Below are 15,213 nucleotides of genomic sequence, written 5' to 3'. Positions count from 1 at the left end.
ACTTTGACGATTTTGACTTGATTCTCAAAATGCTCAAAATGATTAATTTTTTTCTCAATGTGGCCCTCACACTCCTTCATATACTAGCAAGCTAAATATTTCAGTAGCACAAAAATAATTTAGTAAGTGGCTCCTTTGAAAAGGAAAGCCTCAAATCAGAAGTGCCTGACTCCGTGGTATAATTCACAAACGCACAGCTTAAAGCAGATAACCCGAAAGCTGGAGAGGGAATGGCGTCTCACTAAATTAGAAGATGCTCATTTAGCCTGGAAAAAGAGTTTGTTGCTCTATAAAAAGCCCTCCGTAAAGCTAGGACATCTTACTATTCATCATTAATTGAAGAAAATAAGAACAACCCCAGGTTTCTTTTCAGCACTGTAGCCAGGCTGATAAAGAGTCAGAGCTCTGTAGAGCCGAGTATTCCTTTCACTTTAACTAGTAGTGACTTCATGGATTTCTTTACAAATAACATTTTAGACAGAGAAAAAATTATTCATAACCATCTCAAAGATTGATCTTCATGTTCGGCTGCTTTCAGCACTGCTGGTATTTGTTTAGACTCTTTGGCTCCAGTTGATCTTTCAGAGTTAACTTCAATAGTTACTTCCTCCAAACCAGCAACATGTTTATTAGATCCTATTCCTACTAGACTGTTCAAAGAAGTCTTTCCATTTATTGATGCTTCAATCTTAAAAATGATCAATCAGTCTTTATTAGTTGGCTATGTACCACAGGCCTTCAAGGTGGCTGTTATTAAACCGTTACTTAAAAAGCCATCACTGACCGGGTCGCGGGGGCAGGAGCCTAAGCAGAGAAGCCCAGGCTTCCCTCTCCCCAGCCACCTCCTCCAGCTCATCCGGAGGGACCCCAAGGTGTTCCCAGGCCAGCCGAGAGATATAATCTCTCCAGCGTGTCCTGGGTCTACCACGGGGCCTCCTCCCAGTGGGACATGCCCGGAACACCTCACCCAACAGGTGGCCAGGAGGCATCCTAATCAGATGCCCGAGCCACCTCAACTGGCTCCTTTTGATGTGGAGGAGCAGCGGCTCTACTCTGAGCCCCTCCCGGATGGCTGCACTCCTCACCTTATCTCTAAGGGAGAGGCCAGCCACCCTTCGAAGGAAACTCATTTCTGCCGCTTGTATTCGCGATCTTATTCTTTCGGTCACTACCCAAAGCTCGTGGCCATAGGTGAGGGTAGGAACGTAGATCGACCGGTAAATCGAGAGCTTCGCTTTTACACTAAGCTCCCTCTTCACCACGACAGACCGGTGCAGCGTCCGCATCACTGCAGAAGCAGCCCCGATCCGCCTGTCGATCTCCCGCTCCCTTCTCCCATCACTCGTGAACAAGACCCCGAGATACTTGAACTCCTCCACTTGGGGCAAGAACTCGTTCCTGAGCCGGAGATGGCACTCCACCCTTTTCCGGCTGAGGACCATGGCCTCAGACTTAGAGGTGCTGATTCTCATGCTGGCCGCTTCACACTCGACTGCGAACCGTTCCACTGCGAGCTGGAGGCCCCCCCCGATGAAGCCAACAGAACCGCATCATCTGCAAAGAGCAGAGATGAGACTCTGAGGCCACCAAGGAAGAAGCCTTCCGCCACCTGGCTATGCCTAGAAATTCTGTCCATAAAAATTATGAACAGAATTGGTGACAAAGGGCAGTCCTGACGGAGTCCAACACCCACAGGAAACAAATCCGACTTATTACCGGCTATACGGACCAAGCTCTCACTGCGGTTGTACAAAGACTGAATGGCCCACAACAACGGGCCAGACACCCCATACTCCCGCAGGACCTCCCAAAGGATACCCCAAGGGACTAGGTCGAATGCCTTCTCCAAGTCCACAAAGCACATGTAGACTGGTTGGGCAAACTCCCACGCACACTCGAATATCCTTGAGAGGATAAAGAGCTGGTCCAGCGTTCCACGACCAGGACGAAAACCGCATTGTTCCTCCTGAATCCGAGGTTCGACTAACGGACGCACCCTCCTTTCCAGCACCCTGGCATAGACCTTACCGGGGAGGCTGAGTAGTGTGATCCCCCGAAAGTTGGAGCACACCCTCCGGTCTCCCTTCTTAAAGATGGGGACCACCACCCCGGTCTGCCAATCCAGTGGCAATGCCACAGATCTCCACGCGATGTTGCAGAGGCATGTCAACCAAGACAGCCCTACAACATCCAGAGTCATCAGGAACTCAGGGCGAATCTCATCCACCCCAGGGGCCCTGCCACCAAGGAGTTGTTTAACTGCCTCAGTGACCTCACCCCCAGTGATGTTCATGTCATCTCCCTCGTCCACAGACTCTGCTTCCATGTCTGCATGTCAGTGGGATTCAGGAGGTCCTTGAAGTATTCCTTCCACCGTCCGACTATAGCAGTGGTCCCCAAAGTACGGCCCGCCTCCACATTTGGCCTGGCCCCCTGAACACCCCCCTTACCCCCACCCCCAGGGAAAAAAATACTGCCCCCTGTCAAAGAGAACGTAATAATGGCGAAAAGGTTAGATAAGAGAAAAATTGATTCAGAATGCAGGGTATTTAACCTGCAGTGGACAAACGATTATTTTTTTGTTCAATGCAAAGAAAAGGCTGTTTGTCTCAGCTGTCAAGAGGTGCTGGCGGTATTCAAAGAATACAATCTGCGACCGCACTATGACTCCTGTCACAAAGACAAATATGATAGCTTGCAAGGCCAAATGCGGGCAGACAAATTGTCAAAGTTAACCCCTTAACTGGCAGCAAAAAAATCACCTGACAAAAACTACATAACGCCTTCTGGTTATTATTGGCTCTGAACAACCCATTTCATAGCCTATTAATCGGCTGCGTCTGGTCCGCGGGCCGAATGAAGTGCATTTATATGGCAGGCTAGACCCGCCCATTTTGACTGACACCTCATTCGGCCAATCATGTTAAGAAATGGGTTTCCCAGAGCCAATAATACTCAGAGGGCGTCACGTAGCTTTGTCAGGTGATTTGGTGCAGCCAGTTACATGATTGGCCGAATGACGTGTCAATAAAAATGGGAGGGTCTAGCCTGCCATATAAAAGGGACTACAAACGGCCCGTCACCGGGCCCTTGCCAGTTAAGGGGCTACAAAGTGGACTGTTAGCTTAGCAGAATACATTTGTACGCCAAGCTCAGCTGAACCAGTCATACGTTCGGGCCAGCTTTCGGGTTGCTCAAATGATAGCAAGCAGCAGTAAACCTTTCACGGATGGAGAGTTTGTTGAGAAATTTTTGAATGCTGTCGTGGAGGAGGTGTGTCCCGAGAAGAAAGATGTCTTCGGTGCAGTGAGTATGTCAGCGAGTACAATCACCAGATGCATCAAAGAAATCGGGGGTAATGTGTATGCACAGCTGCAGCAGAAGACAAAAGAATTTGACTTTTTTTCATTTAGCATTGGATGAGAGCACGGATGTGCAGGACACAGCGCAGCTGGTAATTTTCATTCGTGGACTTAACGCAAACTTTGAGATGTGCGAGGAGCTGGCAGCCCTCCAAAGTCTCAAAGGTACTACAATGGGGGAGGATATTTTCAGCAAAGTATGCCAAACCATGGAAGAGTTGGACCTGGACTGGTCAAAGCTTGCCAGCATCACGACTGACTCCTAGTATGGTGGGCTCGTCTCGGGGTCTAACAGGACGCGTGAAGCGGGAGATGGAAGAGCGGGGTCTCACCGCCCTGCTACAAGTCCACTGCTTAATTCACCAGCAAGCACTGTGCTGCAAAGTGTTGAAGTGGGATTCTGTCATGAAGGTTGTGGTGTCATGCATAAACTTCATCAGAGCAAAAGGACTTAAACACAGGGAGTTCCAACAATTCCTGCCTGAGCTGTCACCAAGTGCTGCTCATAGGGGGTCGTTTTGACTGTTGGGTTTTCTCTGTATTATTGTAGGGTTTATTATAATTTATTATGATATAAATAAAATTGAATTAATGTATGTGTGTCCAGTAAGTAAGGTGCCATGATGTTTTGGCCAGTCCAGTCAGATGTTCTGACGGGTGTGTATGTCTGGGATGTGGGTGAGTTGTACAGTCTTATTGCACTGGGCAGGAACTATTTTCTGTATCATTCATTTGAGCAGCGATGCTGTAAATATCTATTGCTAAATTTACTTTTAAGGCTAGACTGTGTTCTGCATGGGGTGTGAGTCATTGCTCATGATGGCTTTCAGTTTTGTCAGCATTCTGTCCTCAGCCACCACCTCCAGAGTGCAGAGCTTTGAGCCGACAGCATACTCAGTCTTCCTGATGAGTTTGTTGAGTCTGTTTGCATCCTTTGCCTTGGTGCTGGCACCCCAGCATACCACAGCAGCAAAGATGGGGCTTGCCACAACATATGCATAGAACATCTGGAGCATCTTATTGTAGACCCTAAATGATTTGAGTCTTCTCAGGAAGTAAAGGCAACTCAGACCCTTCTTGCATACTGCCTCCATGTTAGCTGCACCCCTAGGTATTTATAGCTGGACACTGTCTCCACAGCAGTACCTCTGATGCAGACAGGCAAGAGTGGTGACTTTTTCTTTCTGAGGTCCACCACCATTTCTTTAGCCTTCTCCACATTTAGCAGTAGGTGGTTCTCCCCACACCACTTTGTGAACTGATCCATCACTTTTCTGTACTCGTCCTCCTGTCGACAGAGAGTATTTGCAGATGACATGACTCAGACCAGTATTTGAAATCTGTGGTGAAGGTAGTGAAGAGAAACGGGGACATCACTGTTCCCTGGGGGGATCCCACATTGCTGATGAGACGTTTAGACATACAGCTGTATAATATTACAAACTGCAGCCTACCCGTCAGGTAGTCATGGATCCATTTGGCCATGGGGGCGTCTATCACCATGTCCTCCAACTTGGCCTTGAGCAGGCTGGGCTGGATGGTGTTGAATGCGATGGAAAAGTCAAAGAACATGATGCGGACTGTGGTGTTTGGTTTGTCCGGGAATGAGTATGCCTTCTGCAGCAGATATATGATTACATCATTCACACCCACTTGTGGCTGGTATGCAAACTGCAGGGGGGTCTTGAGACCTGCATAGCAGTGGTCTTAGATGATCTAGGACAAGTCTGTCTATAAGCTTCATGATGTGAGAGGTCAGTGCTGTTGGTCTGTAATCATTCAGTTTCTTCTTGGGCACTGGGACCAGGCAGATGTTTTCCATAGCACTGGGACTCTCTGGACTTCCAGGCTTATGTTGAAGAGGTACTGAAGAACTCCACACAGCTGGCTGGCACACTTCTTCAGCATCAAGGGACTGAGGTTGTCCAATACAGCAGCCGTTTTTTGGTTGAGCATCTTCAATTTCCGCATTACCTGGTTTGTTATGATGTACAGTTCTCTCAGGGCTTGGGGGATGGGTCGTCGCCCATGGTGAGTGTCAGAGAAGAGGTGGTTTGTGGAAGGCTGTTGCTGGGTGGCTGGGATCAGGCAAGGGGTGGAGGACTGTAGGGTAGGTGAGACACTATTTGCATTTCTCAGTGGGGTAGATGTGCTGCAGCTGGTGGAGGAGGAGCTGGACTCAAACCTGTTGAAAAACTGGTTTAACTCATTTGCCCTTTGTGTACTGTATTTTAATTTCTGAAGGAAATGAGTTTTTATGAAGTTTCAAATACACTCATGGTATATGTCTCCGCCAGTGGCGGATGCTGGTCTTTCAAGGAGGGGAAGCTCAATTTCGGCCTACATCATAAAATGTGTCGGTTTATTTATACAGCAGCACCCACTGGACAGAAACTGCGATAGAAGTCAGAAAGAGTTATAGAAGTCAGTCTCCAAACACAAGCAGCTACAAAAAAACCCACCAGAAATAGAAGCTCGATTTGTCGCTAGTCGTTTTTAACAAAGAAAATGCCGCTAAGAGGTTTAGGAAAGTCTCCAGTTCATCTCAGAACAGAATGAAAATTTAAAAATGCTCCCACAGATGTTTACACCAAAAGATCGCTGATTCGCTCATTTCGCTGTCAATCAGCCTCAGACAGATCATCCAATCATCATGCAGAAGCTGAGTGTCCGGGCCAGCCGAGGCCAGCCCACTGCCCCATAGACCCCCAGAGACACTGAGCGTCCGATGGGCGGGACAAAGCCCAGCATTTATCCAATGACTCGTCTCGCTTCGCTGCACTCTTTGCTTCGCTATTGAACTCTGTAGACGCTCAGCGTCCACACTGTTTAAAGCACCGGGAAGCTGCGGGAATGAGTGAGAAGAAAGCCGCGTCGTTACCAGTGATAAGAAGCTGATTCTGAACAAAAGTTGAGCGCGTTGTAGCGAATATTTAGTCAATGACATGTACACACAACAATATATATGTTTGATCACTTATTTTTTGACATTTTAGGGGAAGCTGAGCTTCCCTTGCAGTCTTAGAGCAGTCGCCTCTGGTTTGCGCTTACCATATGTACATTTATTTTCCTGAGAAACTTTGTCTTAGACTCGAAGATAAACTAAACTGATTAAAAATACACAAGTATATAAAGTTTGGTGTCATAGGGAGCTTGGTGTTCTCACTGGGCAATGGTCAGCCACTCATGGAGACTACACAATTATAGAAATGGAGACTCCGAGGTCATCTGAGGAAGCAGCTGTTGAAGTTCTCTGTTTTCCACATTTTGTTTTGTATAATGATGTAACCAAGATTGATAAGCTGTGGCTATATGAAACTGTAAGCTGAAAAAGACTGTGTGAGTTCTTCATGTCATGTCTTCATGACACACTGGGCATGGCGTGCAGTTCTGACCCAGATTACCGTATTTTTCGGGCTATAAGGCGCACTTAAAATCCTTAAATTTCCTCAAAAATCGGCAGTGCGCCTTATAATCCAGTGCGCCTTATGTGTGAATTCTTCTTGTGCTTACTGACCTTGAACCAATTTTATGTGGTAAACTGCGCTCAAAAATATGTCGAAATGTTTTAGTGCGACTTTGGTAAGGGATGTTTAATAAATATCGAAATATTCCAGAGCATTGTATGCTCTACGCTTTTCAAATAGTTAAGCGCTCCAATCTGACCGCAGATGGCCAAGGCATCCGCACCACTGCACCATTGCGTGGTCTGCAGTGATATTTCCTCCAGTCTGACATATCAGTTCAAAGGCCTCATTGAATTCTCTAAAATAGTCCATCATCGATTCACAAAATGACTCTACTGACGATATTAGACAGGAACAAGCTGTGAGTGCATCGCAGCAGGTGTGGAAAGCAGCCAAAGCTGCCGGAGATAAATTCAAAAAGAAGTGGAAGCATTGTTTCAAAAATAGAAACCGTACGCAGTAAACTGCAGAAAACAATGATGGATTTTATTCTACATGTTCCTGGCCTATTTTCATCTATGCTGGCCTGGATATTTGTGCGTAATCTAGTGATCAGCGGCCGGCGCTGTTGCCAACTTTTGTGCAACAAAACTCACTGTTGGCTGTCTCAAAAGTTGCCCTTTTATTAACAATTAAATGGTTGCTGTGTGCCGCAACCAAAACAAAACAGTAACAATAACGAGACTGACTCGGATAATGACGAGAGGGAACCCTGCTTGATGTCGAAATCGCCCAACTGTTCAACTCATGACTACGTGACACTGAAGATGAGGAATTTAAAATGTGAGGGTATTTTTCTGTATTTGTTACAACTGAACAATATTCTGAGTTATTGTGAATGAGTTGAATAAAGTTCGACTTACCTGAAGCTTTTGCTTTGCTCTACATATGTTTTTATCATGCGTTTTATAACCTGATGCACCTTATGTGTGAAAATAGACCCATTCATTGATAGTGCGCCTTATGGTCCGAAAAATACGGTAATCTGTAAACTGTGACAAATGGCTAATTAAATTTAATAATTGGACTCCTTATTCCATTGTCTTATTCCTGTTCGATGAATGAACATGCCGAAACATTGGAGTAATAAGCTGATGGCAGGTTTCTTCATTTCCTTTGAATCCGCTTGAGGACCTATTTTTAGCATTGAGGAGACCTTTCAGGTTATTGGTCACCCAGGGCTTGATGTTAGGGTAACAGTGGACCAGTTTGGTCAGAATGAAGCTTTCCACACAGAACCCAAGATGCAGAAGCAGTTTGTTAGACCATCTATGTCCTCACCATGTGGTTTATACATAGTGTTTTTGAGGGCAGGAGGCAGTGAGTCTATGGCCTCGGGAGACCATTTCCTCACAGGTCTTTTTGTAACATGCTGCCACTGACCAGCCCAGTGGGGCGAGGGCAGTGGAGCCGTAGGCATCTTTTAATGTTTTGTTACCCCTTGTTGTGCAATTGACAAGCCGGTCGAAGGTGGGGAATGTGGAGGACAGAGAGACCCTGTGGATTAACAATGAGGCCCCGTTTACACAACGTTTCCAGTGGAAACTGTGCCGTTTTGCTGTCGTCATTTCCGAAAAGTGATGCGTTTACAAGAAGACATTTCAGAAATGATCTCCATTAACACAGAAGCACAAAAACACTGAAACTGCTGCAATTCCTATTGCCAGGCCACAAGTTGGCGGTGTTGCTATAGAAGCCACAACCATAGTGTGCATGTGCGACTGCCCCCATTTCCAAAAATCACCGGAGGCCGGAATGTTTCAGAAATGCTCCACTCTGGAGCCTGTTTCCAAAAAGTATCATTTTCACTCCGTTCTCGTGTACATGGGAGGCCAAAATGCATCAAAACTTAGCCATTTTCATTTTGAAACAGTGTCGTGTAAACAGGGCCTGAGATCCCACTCAAATTCATATGCGTGTGAAGGCATATGAGTTAATACTTTTGGGAATAAAATGTTGAATGTAAATTGGTCCTAGCGCAGAACCCTGTGGAACTCCATAATTAACCTTAGTGTCTGAAGAAGACTCCCCATTTACAAGAACACATTGGAGTCTATTAGATAAATATGATTCAAACCACTTTTGGCAATATAGTGTATTTTCACGTAGTCTTTGGAGTACCTGTTAGATGTGCTGCTGCTGTTCAGTGAGATTCTTGGAGAATGTGAGTTTTCATCCAGGTAGACAAATGCAAAAAGGTTCAGGAAGTCCCAGAGCACATTGTTCACCACTGCTTGGAATACTACTGGAACATTGGTAAGGCCGAAAAAGGGATGATGAAGTATTTAAAATGCCCGAGATTGGTGTTAAAGGCTGTCTTCCACTTGTCACCCTCCTTAATATGATCAAGATGGTATGCATTACGATGGTCCAGCTTGATCAAGGTAGTGGATCCCTGTAATTCAATTAAATTTTATTCAAAATGACCCGAAGCACTTGGTGAGAGTGGGAAGGAAAAACTCCCTTTAACAGGAAGAAACCTCCAGCAGAAACAGGCTCAGGGAGGGGGGGTCATCTGCTGAGGGGGGAGAGAGACAGAGATTAATAATAACTAATGATTAAATGCAGAGTGGGTATAAACAGTTTAACATGCGACAACCTTGTTTTAACTAATGCCAACAGGCCTGACTCACCTCAGCCAAAGAACACTGTTTGTGTAATGATGCAAGTGACTTCAGTGAATTTTATGCAGGTTTAGAAACCTAATGATGGACCTCCCATGATTTTTGCTCAGAAAATCATCTCACCTTGATGGTGGCTCAGCTGGAAAGGTCATCAAAGATCACCCTACATTTCCATCAATTTTTCTCTATTTAATAATTCTGCCTCATGCAGCAAAAATACACTTCCTCCATCCCACTGAAGATGACTGCAGCTAACCAGTGATAATGCCAGATTCAGCATCCTGGAAAGTTCATTCCCCACACTGCCCTTTCTAAACCTAAGCATGATTTTTCTATGAAGTAGACCATTTACCAGGTTCTGTTTGTGTTCTTTGGGAGCTGTAGTCCAGAGAAAGGTAAGTGAATGCCACAGGACTCATACCACATGGGAACATGTATATGCATGGAAGTAGTAACACATAATACAACAGATTCTATGCTTTCTATACAACTAAGATGTGCAGTAAACTGTATCGCACATCTAAAATAAAATGAACTTGTTTGCTGCTTTCAGAGATTTTGTTTTCTGGTCTCTGATTGGCTGGCTCTTTGTCAAACTGTTGAGGTAACAGATGACCTGTCTTTAAGGGGAGGGATCTACAGACACTTTAGAATATAAAGATGAAATGACAAACTACAAGTACAACACATCAACTCTCTCAAGACTTCAAAGATCATCCAGCAGTACAAGGCAAAATGTCCAGTTCTGGTAAGTATATTTGAATTTTATTTAGGCTGTAGATAAATCTGCAGCGTAATGGCTTTTCTGTGCCTTTTACTGATGTTTTCAGGTGTTATTACCAATCCGAAACTTCTTATTTATTACAATAAATCCTACACCTGCACAAATCAACAGCATAAAATAACAACAAAATGTACAGATGCAGTCGATATTTAGTGCAGCTTACATGGTCATTTTAAACTTTATATTGGCCACATGTCAGCTTTGATCATATACCAGCTGCTATTTACAATATTTTACATTATTTTGACTAAATTGATTTTGAGAACATTTTACAGAACAGTATTTCATGGCAGACTCATAACTGAGGATTAAATGAAGTATAAAAACTTCAGCTGGTGACAACTGTAGATTTATTTCACTGCACTGTTGAAATCAAGCCTTTCATCTATTTCCATTTAGTTCATCTATTTTTAAGTAAATGGCTTAAAATCTGTTGAGCTGCCATTTTATTGAGCACTTATAATATATAAGGCCAATTCTTAAAAGATGTTTGCTGAGACTTGACCACTTTGTATGTCAGGAAAAACTAGAAAGTGATTTTATTTCTACCATAATCTCTATATATCTAATATTTCTTACATTTTTGTCATCAAGTGCTTTATTGTATTTTCTTGGAATTTAATAATTACAGTTTTTGGCATTTACTGTTTGGTGTTTAATTGTATTCCCAAGTCTAATTTACATGGCAGATGCCTGCTGCAGTACTGACATGTACTAAAAAAGCAATAGAAAACCAAATATATAAAGTTTGTCTTTTGTAACAACAACAAAAATGGCTTTGGTTGTACGAAGATGAAAACAGATTCTGTTATCATAGCAGCATCTGCTTATATCTGAAGTGATTCTGCTCTTTAAATGTTTTGTAGTATTAGACATAAAGAGCCCAGAGTCACCAGCAAAGCTACATTTAGACCGGTGAGACACCATAAAATGGTGCCACAGGAGTGACGGTAAAATTTGACTCACTAAATTAAAATTAGATTAAAAGAAAATTTCTTTGAAAAGCAAAGTAAGCAAATGCCATTTAGGAGCAATTTAAGCTAACATGAGTTGTTGTTTAGACCACTGGGTGCCAAGTTCACACCATAACTGCAGCAGTATTGATATGTGATTAAAAACTATAATAAAATATGTAATGTAAATTCTCAAACAGAGCCAAAGAAACTCAAGATTATCCTCATTGGAAAGACTGGAGCTGGGAAGACTTCAACCATGGAAATATTGAGTGCTGCTGTGAAAAAGAACCTGCCTCTGTCTCCCTGCAAGACGGAGACAGCAAAGTTTGGAGACCCAGAACTGATTTTTGTTGATACTCCTGGTCTGTGCCAACCTGGCACAAATGATGAAGATGTGTTGGAAGAAATTGCTAAATCTATCTTTCAGGCTGATTCTGGTCCACATGTGTTTCTGTATGTGTACAAGTGGGAACAACGTATTAAAAGCAATGATAATGACCAGGTGAAACTCGTTAAGAAGATCTTTGGTAAAGAGTCAGGGTGTTACTTTGTACCCTTGATCACCTGTAAAAATGAACAAGCATTAGGAAGAAATTGTGAAAAACTGAAAGAGTTTATCAAGGAACATTTTGGAGTTGAACCAAAGGAATACTGTCTGACTAAAGATGGTGACAAGGATAGAGAAGCGGAAAATCTACTGAACAAGATCACAGAGGTGACTAAACATAACAAGCATTACCCCAAGGACATGTTTGAAAAGACACCTGACTTACATAAGGAAGAGCAGGATTCAAATGATAAGGCACAGACAGATGATGGAAACCAATCTCTGGCCTATTTGGCTGACAGTTTCCCCAAGCTTATGAAGGTGCCGAAAGAAGTAGTTAGCCAGGTGGATAATGGAAGAAAGTCCTTTGCAAAGGTTTTGGCTAAAGTTACAGCCAAGGTCCAAACTGATCAAAAGTGAAAAGTGCCTCTCACTTTTCTGGTAATTAAAAAAACAAACAAACTAAAGAAGCAAGTTAAAACTGAGACTTTAATTATGGTTTGAACTGATGATGTGATCTGAAACCTTCAGACAAGTGCAGGTTTTAGAGAAAGAAATGAAACATTAAAAATGACTTTCTTCTGTAATAAAACTGCATCTCACTCAGAAAAACTATTAAGGGGAAAATATTCAACTTTCATTGAACTATATTAATGTGACAGCTTCAATTTCTCTGCAGACATAGAGACTGAGATTAAACAACAAATCCATTACAAGGTGTTACAGAATAAGAATAAAAGTGCAATTTACATGCTTACAGCCTAAAATTAGCCCCATCTTTTCCAGCTGTAACAGTATATTCTGGAGATTTTGATGAAAATAATTTTGTACTTTACAATGTTTTTACCCCCTTTATTGGATGGTGAGCAGTGAAGAAGAAATATGACATGGTGGGTCTCTATAATCAGAGAAATTGCAAGCCAAGTGTAACCTTTGTGGTCAACCATTTTTGGCTTTTACTTCATAAAATTATAAATATTAACTTTGCTTAAGTTAAATATCTGAATTCTTCCTCCACCACTGCAGGTAGTGGGAAAGTGACAACAGATGTTTTCTGGAGAATCTGCAGCACAGACTATATTTTTAAATCGAAGCTGTTAAAATTTGATTTGATTTATTTTCTGAAATATGTTAAAGCCTGATGGTTTTGTGCTTTCACTCAGCAGAATTGTTTTAATTCAGAAAAAGATAGATTGTTGAATAGTTTTTTAAAATGTGGCCTGTTAACTCATGTTTCTTTCTTTGTTGTGCTTTTTCATTATTTTTTTATGATGTAATGCAATTCAAATGCTAATGTATCGATCAGTGTGTGAAATAAGCAGCATCAGAATCAGAATCAGAATCAGAATCAGAAGGTTTTATTGCCATATGGGTGAACAGGTTCATAGCATTAGGAAATTGCTGCGGTACTTCGTGCTTACAGAAAAAAACAAATAAGTATAAAAACTATAAGACAATATACAAGTATACAAATTGCAAATTGCAAGTTGCAAATTGCAAGTATACAAATTGCAAGCATCAATCAGTTATTAACAACAGAATCTCATCAGTAAATAAAAGATGATTCAAACAAACCTGTTTCTTTCCTGTCATTATTCAGCTTTGTTTTGTGGCCTCTAAGAGGTAATTCACAGAATTTTAAAAGAAATTAATGTAACCAGAAAAATAATTCATATGGCTGTGGATTTCAGCAACCTCCCTGTCTGTCATAGAGATTTTGTTTAAAAAATATATGAATTTTATTTCTAACAAACAAAAACTGCACAGTTTTACATAAGAAAGAAAAAAATCATCAAACAAATAGGACAATAAATAGATAGATCGAAAAACTTAGTTCGAGGGTTGAACTAAGTTTTAACTTAAACTTTATTAACTTAAAGTAAAACACAAAACAGGAAATTCTAAATACAAGGCTCACAGCAGGAAGTCGACATATGTGGAACACAAGCGACTACATTGATACTGCAAAAGGCTAAGACAAAAGCAATAAATACACCAGGGCTAATGAGGAGAGTGACAACAGGTGAGATGACAGTTGAACATAATTACAGAGATGAGACAAGGGGAAGCAAAACTAAATACTAAGAACATGGAGCACAAGACTGTCAAAATAAAACAGGAAGTAACTTAGCATTGTACACGCAGACTTGACACAAAGGGAGACTGACACACAGAGGAAATCTAAAAGTGGGACCCTCTGGTTGCTCGGGCTGAGCAGGACCCTTTGGCAGCTAGTTAGCAGACTGGGGCTGCTGCAACTCAGGATACTTGAAAGACTCAGGATACTCAGCAGGGCATGCAGCTGTCTCCTCCAACAACTGGGGTTGCTGTGCAGGCAGGGGCTGCTTGAAGGAAGATTCTGGCAGCGGTGAAGGATGGATGGATGGGGTGACTCAGATGGGGGATGAGTTGTAGGCAGCGAAGCTGAAGGCTCTGAAGTTTCAGAAGACTTTGAAGCTGAAGCACAGACTGCAGCTGAAGACTCTGACGCAGATGGCTGGAACTGGGTGCTCCTTACCCAAGGAGCAGGGATGGGTGCAGAGGCAGGCTGGTCTGTGGCCGTCTTCACCTGCGAAAACAAAACAGGTGCAGGAGTGAGCCTGACAGGAGCATTGCTCTCAATCTTTACAGTATCCATAATCTCAAAAAATTCAGTTTCATCATTGATCGATTTGTTTTCAGCCACAAAAACCACAGTCTGGATTAATAGTTTGTCCAACAGTCTCAACAAAGGAAGCAAACAGATCAGGGAGAATTATTTCTGCAACAGAGTCCTTAATTAACTCAGACAAGGAATCCAAAAGTCCAGAATAAACAGACACTAGTCTATGTATACTGTGCTTAACGGCTTCCCGATCCTCCTCATTGGGAAGCTCAAGCCATTGTTCACACAGCACAGTAACAGAGTCAATAAAATCTTGCTTGAATTCCTCAGTGGCTCAATCAGTCTCAGAATAAACAGGTAAAGCCAAAGATTTACTATGTGTTGCAAGTGTTTCACAAGAATACACAGTCTTACAAGAGGAACTCAAAATTTCATTAATTCCAGCTGGCTTAGTATCTTCCATGGTCACTTTATTAGCAACAGTCGCAGTGAACTCAGTCTCTGAATTACTATTCCCACAGGGAAAAACAGTTCTCACAAATAGTCCCAAGTCAGCACACATGGCTGCAAAGGCAGTTGTGATCAGTGGCTGCACACACGCAGCAGGCGATGGCTGGCGATTTCGCCACCAAGAGCCATGCTCCCTCCTGCCAGTATAAACAGGAAATGCGGTGGTGGCAGGCGCCTCGTCCACATCCAACATTCGTGCCAGGAATGGGATGGGCGAAGAGCAGACTGGAGGTGATGACGTGAGGGGCATATTCCACTGAGGTGGGCAGGAGATATACCTGCCCACTCTAATTTCTGTGACTGTTGGCGGAGAGAGGGCAGCTGTCAGAGCAGGCAGCTGCTGTGGGGAGGCTTGGGC

General features: G+C 43.0%; 1 protein-coding gene across 1 annotated transcript; it reads left to right on the top strand.

The window, feature by feature from the left end:
• Positions 1–10,151: 10,151 nt before the first annotated feature.
• LOC115785094 (GTPase IMAP family member 7-like) lies at positions 10,152–13,176 on the top strand. The gene is made up of 2 exons (XM_030736555.1): positions 10,152–10,201; positions 11,391–13,176. Exons 1-2 carry the CDS (start codon positions 10,189–10,191, stop codon positions 12,158–12,160), a joined length of 783 nt encoding a protein of 260 aa, XP_030592415.1. The 5' UTR covers positions 10,152–10,188; the 3' UTR covers positions 12,161–13,176.
• The last annotated feature ends 2,037 nt before the right edge of the window (positions 13,177–15,213 follow it).

The sequence above is a fragment of the Archocentrus centrarchus genome, chromosome 8 (assembly GCF_007364275.1).
Source record: "Archocentrus centrarchus isolate MPI-CPG fArcCen1 chromosome 8, fArcCen1, whole genome shotgun sequence".
Classification (NCBI taxonomy): Eukaryota; Metazoa; Chordata; class Actinopteri; order Cichliformes; family Cichlidae; genus Archocentrus; species Archocentrus centrarchus.
Note: the sequence above shows the minus strand (reverse complement) of the source record. Positions and strands in the feature narration are given on the sequence as shown.